Here is a 10,857-nt window from a genome sequence, read left to right on the forward strand (position 1 = left end):
TGTTTACTACAGTAACTCAGTTAAATAATTGAGTGGTCTATGATTCTAACTATTCGTTTCATATGATCAATATAAGGAAATGGAAAAACTACTATAGTAACTCAAGTTAAATATTTGAATGGTCTATGATTCCAACTAATCTTTTCATATGATCGATATGAGAAAATGGAAAAACTAATAGGTGTGGCAATAGGAATAGTAGAAGAAAATAGTTTCAAATTGATCGCAATGAAGATCGTTTGTAATTCACTATATTCTTATTATTTACAATTTCTATCAATCAAAATTGTTACATCGACACTTTGCAATCAAAATTTTTATTTCATCATTCAAGTTATTAACAGTCTCTCTCATCTCAACAAACTGAGGTAACTACACAAATTTTAAATTAAATTGACAAAATTAATCTTAGACATATTTAGCATATTTAAAATGATCAAAATAATTAGATGTTCAACAAATTTTGTATGACTCACAAACACCGGATATATTAAACTCCAACAGGGATCAAATCTCTCTAGGTGCAAACCTATTTTTTTGAATGCAAAACATAAGGAAAAGTTTGCACCTGGAAGTAGTTGATCCCTCTGAGTGCTTAAATATATTAAAATGAATCTACGCTAATTTAATTTAATACGGAATAAGATTATAATTTTTTATTATTTAAAATATATTAAAAAAAAATTAACCCACTTAAATTTTATGAATTACATCCTCTTAAACTTATAAAAAATGTCGACCATGTAGACCTATACAAATAATGAAAACTGGGGAAACCTCCTTTATAAAATGTGTAAATGTTTGATGTGTACATTATACAAATATATCATTTGAAACGAACAAAAATATTTTGACAATGGGTCGAAGCCCGTTGCGTGCTAGACAACGCGACAAACCAAAAAAGACATCACGATGTCTTAATTTCCTCTTTTCCATTGTAACTGATCTTCAAATATCTCCAAAATTCCACAAATCTGTGGAATCAAAGAAGATGTATTCGTCTTGTTGCTCCTCCTCCCAAGTCGGAATGAACTCCCACAGTGACGCCTCCTCAATCGACGGGATTTTCTCCAAATTCATGGCGCAATTGTCCTCAAACGGAGACTCCCACAACCCCAAGTCCGGCGCCTTGAACATGTGCGCACTGTCACATGCCGACTCCATTTCTGAAACCGAAGATGGTCGTGATGGCGATGCCGGCTTCTCACTCACCTTGTTCTCAATATTTGTGATATTCTGTAGAGAGGGCACAATTGAAGGGATTTCGTCCAACGCATATTTGGCCGCAGCAACCTGAATTTGCTGACGGGAAAATGAAGACGCCGACGGAATGGCGGGCACGGAATTGGGGAAGTTGAATTTGGCCTTGGGGCCTCTCACGCAATACATTCCGGCGTCGTAAGCTCGGGCAGCCTGCTCGGCGGTTTTGTATGACCCCAGCCATATCTTCTCTCTGGTCTTGGGCATCCGGATTTCAGACACCCAACTCCCCCATTTTCGCATTCGGATTCCCTTAAATTGGCGGCGGCAACTTTGTCCGCCATCTTCGTCTGATGGAGACGGTGAAAGGTGCTCTCGGCAGGCTTTATCCATAACTAACGATGCCATGCCAACGCTGGAGGGTTGCAGTGAAAACAATGAATCACAATGTAGCTGATATGTTGCAGTTTGTTTACGCTACCGTAGAGATTGGTAATTGCTGAAATCCAAATCTCAAACTAACTGAAGATGCAAAGTGTTGCAGACTTGAAATGTGGAGGCGAATATTTACATGTATGGCGGATGCGCGTACTGATTGTGATTTCCGGAAGAAATGTGAGCCGGGGAGTGTGCCAGCGATATTTAAAACGTGAGTGAAAATGTGAAGGGTTCTGGACACTTTTCCCCTTGTACACGCCCTGGCCAGGAGTCCACGAGTCACTTAAAGAAACCGTATTTCATAAACTTATGACGTCAAGTTAAAAATGGAGGTCATGTAGGAATATTTGAAGTCCCCACATGCTGATTTCAGTTCACACTTCATCTTATCTCATAACTCATCAGTGCCGGCTGAAATCATCCATTTTAATGGAGTATTACCCAGTCGTAATTGAAAGGTTATTTTTATGTTGATGCTGGGTTATAAAATATTTTGAAAATTGGATAAATATGAATAAAATAACTTATATCTATTAAATATTCAAAATATCTTAGAAATACAATGCAATTATCCTCCAGTTAATCCAGACAGCAACTCATTCTGAAATCGTCGATCAAATGGTAACCTAGAATGTGGTTAAATAAATTATCGGAATTAAATGAATCCTGAAAAATCATTGATGTTACCTTAATCGTTCGTGGTAAGCTTTCAGTTTGAATTAAATAGAAATTTGTGATTTACAGTGGCTTTCATGCTTACTGATTGACACTTACATGTATCTACTAATTCTAATAAACAATCTCAACGGACCACCGAAACCTAATCGTTCTGAATTAGAGCGCATTTTAAAGAGATTCTAACCCAAGATTTTCAAAACATTGGGACGTTGGTGGGGCCTGACGCCGTTAAACAATCTCAACTGACCACCGAAACCTAATCGTTCTGAATTAGAGCGCATTTTAAAGAGATTCTAAGCCAAGATTTTCAAAACATTGGGACGTTGGTGGGGCCTGACTCAGTTGTTGAAATCGCTTGGCGTTTTCAAAACATTGGGACGTTGGTGGGGCCTGACTCCGTTGTTGACATCGCTTGGCGCCTTAACTATGGGTGCCTTAACAATGAAAATTTACTTCATAAACAAATGGTAGTTACACATGGATGACACCAGCGACATGCAAGATGTGTTTTGCATTAATGAAAACGACCAGTCCCTTGCCCCATCAAGAGTTATCATATAACACGTTGAGGAACGTTTGACACAATAAAATAAAGTGCCTATTCCACCAAGAAATCGTGTGTTGTATTTGATGCAATTATTAGAACCACCTTGTGCATAATGTCACACTAACATACTCTCGTTTATATATCCGTCTCACATACCGAATATGGCGATCTCTTTGTGTTCGGAAGATTTTTTGGACTTCCTGGTGGTTGAATTCGGCGGAAAAATTTGAGGTTAAATATTGATTTATGTTATTTAAAGTGGTTTTTTAAGTGTATATTTGGATTCCACATCCTAAAAAATCCCCAAGACGCTTTGATTGTGCAGGGATTACCCATCAAACTTGTAATTTCAATAAATTGCTACCAGATTTTAGAGAAATTTGACAAGAAAAACCCATCCGAAAAACTTCTAAAAAATCACATTAAAACAACTATTAAAAATTATGTTTTAAACATTTGTATAATATTTATTCCCTAAATTTAATATGAATTTTTTTTTCTTAATATTTAATATTTTTTTATGATTAACCATAATAAATTAATTTTAAATGAAATATGATTAAAATTATTTAATATAAAATATAACTTCCATATTATTTTAATATACTTATTTCACTAAAAATAAATATATTATTCAAATACCTAAAACTTTATTTCATTAACAATATCAACCACATTATTCACATATTAATATTATATTTTTCATAAATATTTATTTATAAAAATATATCATAAAAGTGGTTTATGAGTCATGATATGTTATAGTTTTAAGGTTTCATGCATTAGTTATTGAGGTAAAATTAATCTATAAAGAGTCAAAGGTATAATTATTGAGCCAAGAGGCCCACTCTACAACCGAATATGAAGGGATGTGTAAGTTCGTCTGTCCTTCCATGTCCCTTTAAAATAAAAATAAAAAATAAAAATCATCTTACAAATAGAAAAATAATGTGAGTTATAATTAAAAAAATGAATAAAAAAATGTTTGAATCGCATGTTTAAATCTTATAATTCTTAGTTTCTCTTGTTTGTTAGGTTACATGAGTCTTGAGATGACTAGCATATGTAACTTTGGCTTGAGCATCTAAGCCATCAAAATCATTTTAGAATAGTACCTAGCTTGGGCAACACAATCCCTTATCATGGTCAGATTTTTGCCCACTAAGTTTCCAACAAGTAAACTTTACACCGCCTAACAAAACACCCTATCATCATCTACTCTATGCCTAATAAACATTATAATTTTCTTAATTATTATTATAAATTATAATAAAATAAATTTATTTTTAAAATTTTAATAATTACTAAATATATTTTAAATCAAATTTAAAAAAAATAAAAAAATAAAAACAAAAATCATAACTTAATTATAACACTATTCAGATATCCAACATTATATTTCCCTAAGATAAATAAATTAGATTAAACCAAACTAAAAAAGTGAATTTACATATGTAAAATTTCTTAATATCTATTACTGTGGTAAATTCTATAAAAGTTAGATGGTATTTTATCATCTTAAAAATATATATATATTTTTAAATTCTTAATATATATTATTTTAATTATGGTCATTTATGATAGAGCATAGTTGGCAGCGCCTAACGAGCCATATATAGGGTATTAAATGCCTTTGAAGATGCACGGGACATAGCTCGCTAACACACGAATTGCCTTTTTTTATTTAGTGGCGAATTTCGCAATTCCTGTGTTAACGGGTTATGTCCCGTGCATCTTCAAGGGCATTTAATACCCTATATATGGCTCGTTAGGCGCTGGCGTTATTTTTTATTAAGTTTAGTTAATTTAAAACATCTCATTCTCTACCAATAATTAATGGCCAACTATGGTTAGAATGTTCGTACATGGTCAACTATGGTGTTTATGGTTAGATACCGCCAACCATAATATGGTTGGATATGGTCAATGATGGTCAACCCTCTTCCACTATGATCAACCCCATCAATCATCTAAATCATTAAAGTAACCATTTTTTTAACATTAATGCAACATTAGCATTAATGTAATCTTGACCATGGTCAACCTTGTTAACCTTGATCAACCTTAGCAATCCTTGTCAACCATAGTCAACCATGGTCATTGAATCTACGCCACACACATAAGATTAACTAGCACAACAACTAGCACAACTGAATTTACTAATATGGTTGATGTATGACTCACAATATTTTCCACATTTTATAAGCAACGTTGATCAACTTATATCAACTACAATAGTAATGTGGTTGTGCTAATATTTATTATTATTGTAAATTATATAAAAACTAAATGATACTTTAATATTTAAAAAAAAAAAAACATATTATCAAAATATGGGGAGTTGTTGATTTTTTCCATATTTTAATTAGGTGACACCAATTAGTGGTTTTTCTATCTTCATGGCTTCAAGGCCATGAAAAAGTGGTTTTTCCTTTATAATTTTTCTCTGTTCACAATTGATTAATATCATAAAAATTATCTTTGTCTATAATTAATTAATATCAGAGGAAATGACCTTTTCATCGGAATCTCTTGATACAATCTCAAGCAAGGCTGTTATTATTTGTTGTTTAAAACACATTGTTGAATGCATAAATAGATTCAGCATCCTCAAAAACCTAAAGCACTCAAATTTTATAGATTTTTTTATTTATCTATTAGACTAACCTAAGTACCCACTGAGGATTTGAACCGGTGACCTATCGCAAGGAGTGCCTTAACAAGGCACCCATTCACCGTCAATCCAAAGCCCCGTGGGCTAACTCAAATTTTATAGATTAAACAACTTAAAATCAAGTTTTTAAAAATCTCTACTAGAATTTAATTAAAATTAACTAGAAAAATGAATTAAACATATATACTTTTAAAAAAATTGTAACAAGATTTTTAATTATAAATATTCGTCCTACTTTAACAAGGAGTGTTTTAACTTGTAAATAGGTTTTGTTGCAATACCATGGGACAATACAATGGCTTACTAATGCCACATGCGCAAAAGACCATAACTTATGTTCATAGGATACATGCTCATGTGACATTTTTGTTTTAATTAATCAATCTAATCAAAAGGGAAAAAATGACATAACTACTTTTGAGATAAATCTCTATCTTTGACTTGCAACTACTAGTACGAATATTCTAGAATATTTTGTGGAGTTTAAATCCCTACTATCCACCTAATAATTATTAATAATTGAACTAAAATTCTAAAATCCGTATTCCAAAAGACACACACTTATCAAAATAATTAAATACCACCAATAAACATCTTTGTTACATTGATTAGTGTGTCTAGGGGTTTCCAAAATTTTAATTTAGTTAAATAATCATTAGATGATTATTTTTAAATAGGCTACACAAATTAATTATTAATTAATAAATTCAATTTTGTGGATTATATATATATATATATATATATATATATATATATATATATGACATATTATAAATATGTATTCCATTTTTTTCTATAATATAAATAATATGGTATGCATGTTTAATTAGTTGTCCATATCACGCAATATAATTTCATGATTTAAATAAACTATTTGAATATCTATGTTAACTAATTTAAAATAACAATTTAAACAATGAAAAATTAACTGTTGTTTTTTTGCAGTCTAAAATAAGTTTGCATAAAAAATTTGATCCCTCTCAGCTCATGTTAGATTCGTGTTTAAGATGAATCTATAATAGTATGGTACACCCATACACACCAATATTTATCATAAACATGTATATATATATATATATATATATATATATATATATATATATACATATATGCTAACAATCTTAGACCTTGCATCAACATTTTGACATGCTAATTTTAAAAATATGCCACATTTTTGCTTAAAATATAAAATTAACATTAAAAACAATGTGAGAACAAAATTAAATTATTCTTCACAATTGTAAAAATTATTTAAAAAAATTTCATCACTTAAATACCAAATAATTATATCAAATTATGCATTATAATTTCATCATTTAAATACCAAATCATCATATCAAAGTATGCATTATACTTTATACTGAAAATAACATATCACTACAAAACTTTTATATATATATATATATATATATTAAAAAAAAAAACTTACAAGATAATTTTATTTTTTATAATTTACCTTATCGAGGTATATTCAAATTAGTGGTAAAAGTAAATTGAATCATTCATTAAAACTTTAACAAACCTAAGATAGAAATTGCAGCTGCATTTTCTAAGGTATCAGCGTTTCATTTTTTTTGGTTGGTTTTTATAGTGTCTTGAAATAACTTGCGTTCTTGGAATTTTTTGTTGCTAACAGATTACTATGATCCTTATCTCGCTTCGCCTCCCACCTTTCGAATATATACATTTGAATGCAGGGTATAGATTGTTTTTGCACCCTCGTGTTTAGTATTATGTTGATTGTCCATGTGTTATCCTAATAGTCTTGACTACCTTCAAACCTTCCTTAGTCATCTGATTTCTCTATTATTTGATTCTCCACGAGTCATCCTACATGTGGTTGGCGGAGTTCAGCAAAATTTTTGCTATCAAGATATCCATAACTACGTTGAATGATTATCACCTCACTCTTACTTACTCATCTTCTTCTTAATTGACCATCTTTTTCTTAATTGACCATGTGTATGCATAATGGCAATTTAGTTGTCAATATTTCTAGATAATGAAACCCCTTTAATCTTTGATAACTCAATCCCAAATCACTGTTCTATTGAAGACTTTCTAATACTCCAATTCCTGAGTTCCCTCCTGTAGTCTATTTGTATTACGAGCACTTTTCTTATGGTTAGTGTACCTTTCTCTCTAATTATAATTCTATTTTTCTTACGTGTGATACAATTCCATGACATGTTCCCCTCCCTCTCTTCTCCTCTAATGCATTCCCATACAATGTGGTTGTGTAACATCTTCTATCATTTCCCTCTTGTAGTCTATTTGTATTACGAGCACTTTCCTTATGGTTACTACACCTTTCTTTCCAATTATAATTATATTTTTCCTATATTTGATACAATTCCATGACATGTCCTCCTCCCTCTCTTCTCCTCTAATGCATGCCCATACAATGTGGTAGTGTAACATCTTCTATCATTTCTTATGCGATATCATGTATCTTTGGCTCAAAAATTCCTTGTATTTGTGACCATATAAATCAAATTATATGTTTGCTTCAATTAGATATAAATCATAATTATAAGCTTTGCTTCAATTAGGTAACCACAAAACTACACATTACACCAACAACCAGCCATCACCCAGTCCATATTCCTTCAAGGTTTTCCCATGAATGTGGTACTTATTTAAAACATCAATGACTCCAAAGGTGTCCAAAGGGATGTGATATCCTTACTAATAATTAGTATGGGTATATTAATATTATTTTTTTATGTAAAATTATATTTTTTTATTATTTTTAGTTGGCGAATTAATATTTGAATTAAATTTTTTTAGATCAAATACATTTTTTACTATTTAAATAAATTTATAAACTCAGAATATTTTTTTGAAGATAACGATAATATTTTTTTGAAATTTTTAATTTAGTATATTTTGATTTTTTATTCAATTTCTTTGAAATTTTTTTGGAGAAAAATGTTTAAATGACATATTTTTTTATATAATATACAAATTATTAATAAAATTTAATTAAATCTGTTTTTATATTTAATGAAATAATTTAATTTAATGCTAATGCAATTGTAATTTTCGATTATTTAATATATATTAATAATTTTTTAGCACGTTTAAATTTTATGAATTACATCCTCTTAAACTTATAATAAATGTCAACCATGTAGACCTATACACATACTGAAAACAGGGGAAACCTCCTTCATAAAATGTTTAATGTGTACATATACAAATATATCATTTAAAAGGACAAAAATATTTTGACTCTGGTCGAAGCCCGTTGCCTGCTAGACAACGCGACAAACTAAAAAAAATATCACGCTGTCTTCCTTTCCTCCTTTTCACTGTAACTGATTTTCAAATGTCTCCAAAATTCCACAAATCTGTTGGGTCAAAGAAGACGTATTCTTCTTGTTGCTCCTCCTCCCAACTTGGAATGAACTCCCACACTAACGCCTCTTCAATTGACGGGATTTTATCCAAATTCAGGCCGCCATTATCGTCAAACGGAGTCTCCCACAACCCCAAGTCCTGCGCCTTGGAGATCTGCCCACTGTCAGATGCCCACTCCATTTCTGAAACCGAAGACGGTTGTGATGGCGATGCCGGCTTCTCACTCGCCTTGTTCTTAATATTTGTGATATTCTGCAGAGAGGGCAAAACTGAAGGGATTTCGTCCAACGCATATTTGGCCGCAGCAACCTGAATTTGCTGACGGGAAAGTGAAGACGCCGACGGAATGACGGGCACGGAATTGGGGAAGTTGAATTTGGCGTTGGGGCCTCTCACGCAATACATTCCGGCGTCGTAAGCACGGGCGGCCTGCTCGGCGGTTTTGTATGACCCCAGCCATATCTTCTCTCTGGTCTTGGGCATCCGGATTTCAGACACCCAACTCCCCCATTTTCGCATTCGGATTCCCTTAAATTGGCGGCGGCAACTTTGTCCGCGATCTTCGTCTGATGGAGACGTTGAAAGGTGCTGTCGGGAGGCTTTATCCATAACTAACGACGCCATGCCAACGCTGTAAGGTTGCAGTGAAAACAATGAATCACAATGTAGCAGATATGTCGCAGTTTGTTTACGCTACCGTAGAGATTGGTAATTGCTGAACTCGATTCTCAAACCAACTGACGATGCAAAGTATTGCGGACTTAAAATGTGGAGGCGAATATTTATATGTATGGTGGAAGCGCGTATTGATTGTCATTTCTGGGAGAAATGTGAGCTGGGGAGTGTGCCAGCGATATTTAAAACGTGATTGGAAAATGTCAAGGGTTCCGGAGACTTTTCCCGTTGTACACGCTCTGGCCAGGAGTCCACGAGTCACGAAAAAAAGAACTTATTTTTCATAAACTTATGACCTCAATTTAAAATTGAGGTGACAAAGGAATATTTATAGTCCCCACATGATTCTAGAAACAAACTGTATTCAACACAGGCAGATGCTGATAGGAATATTTGTAGTCCCCACAATGTTCCAGAAACAAACTGTATTCAACGCAGACAGATGCTGATTTTCAATTCACACTTTATCTCATAAGTCATCCAGCATCCGCTTTTGATCAGCATGTAGCAGTGCCCGCTGAAATCATTCATCTTAATGGAGTATTACCAAATCGTAATTGAAAAATTATTTATATGTTGATTGAAGGTTGTAAAATATTTTGAAAATTGGATAAATATGAATAAAATAACTCATATTTATTAAATATTCTAAATATTTTACAATATACAATCCAATTATTTTCAAGTTAATCTAAACAGCAACTATTCGGAAATTATCTATCAAATGGTAACCTTGAATTCAATTATTGATATTATTTATTATTTTTAATAAGTTATAATAATTTTTAATTTGAATTAGCACAATCACATTAATATATATGGTTGATATATTTTTTATAGACATATATCAGTGACATGCACAACTATATAATTAAATGAGATTGATATATCTTTATAGACATCCATAAATATAAATTTCATATTAATATTATTGATATTATAATAATAAATATACTTTAAAAATATTAATGTGGTTCATTTGTATCTACCATTAATAAATACATAACAATAGAAAATAGTATTTAAAAAATATTATTACTATAATTATAATTAATAATCTATACTAATTATTATTTAATATTAAATTATGTAATATAAATTAACTATTTAATAATAATAAATATAGATTTTTTTTTTATTTTTTATTTTATTTTTATGATTTTTTTTTTTTTTCTAGTTAAGACTAACCTAAGTACCCACGGGGGATTTGAAACGGTGACCTATCACAAGGAGTGTCTTAACAGTGCACCCATTCACCATCAATCCCAAGCCCCGTGGGCAT

At 31.5% G+C, this 10,857-nt stretch overlaps 2 protein-coding genes across 2 annotated transcripts; both read right to left on the reverse strand.

Moving 5' to 3' along the window:
• Positions 1-948: 948 nt before the first annotated feature.
• On the reverse strand, positions 949-1,503 carry LOC149176284 (ethylene-responsive transcription factor ERF015-like). The gene has a single exon (XM_089421423.1). The coding sequence runs from the start codon at positions 1,501-1,503 to the stop codon at positions 949-951; it is 555 nt and encodes a 184-aa protein (XP_089277549.1).
• A 7,274-nt stretch (positions 1,504-8,777) lies between these two features.
• LOC149176285 (uncharacterized) lies at positions 8,778-9,610 on the reverse strand. The gene has a single exon (XM_089423077.1). It carries the CDS (start codon positions 9,522-9,524, stop codon positions 8,865-8,867), a length of 660 nt encoding a protein of 219 aa, XP_089279203.1. The 5' UTR covers positions 9,525-9,610; the 3' UTR covers positions 8,778-8,864.
• Between the last annotated feature and the right edge of the window lie 1,247 nt (positions 9,611-10,857).

Source organism: Pinus tabuliformis, chromosome 4_1 (assembly GCF_031772625.1).
Source record: "Pinus tabuliformis cultivar Carrire ecotype Pingquan chromosome 4_1, CPIR1, whole genome shotgun sequence".
NCBI lineage: Eukaryota > Viridiplantae > Streptophyta > Pinopsida > Pinales > Pinaceae > Pinus > Pinus tabuliformis.

Coding starts and splice junctions, on each gene's coding strand:
- LOC149176285 (XM_089423077.1), bottom strand. CDS start 9,524: ATGGCGTCGTTAGTTATGGATAAAGCCTCCCGACAGCACCTTTCAACG.
- LOC149176284 (XM_089421423.1), bottom strand. CDS start 1,503: ATGCGAAAATGGGGGAGTTGGGTGTCTGAAATCCGGATGCCCAAGACC.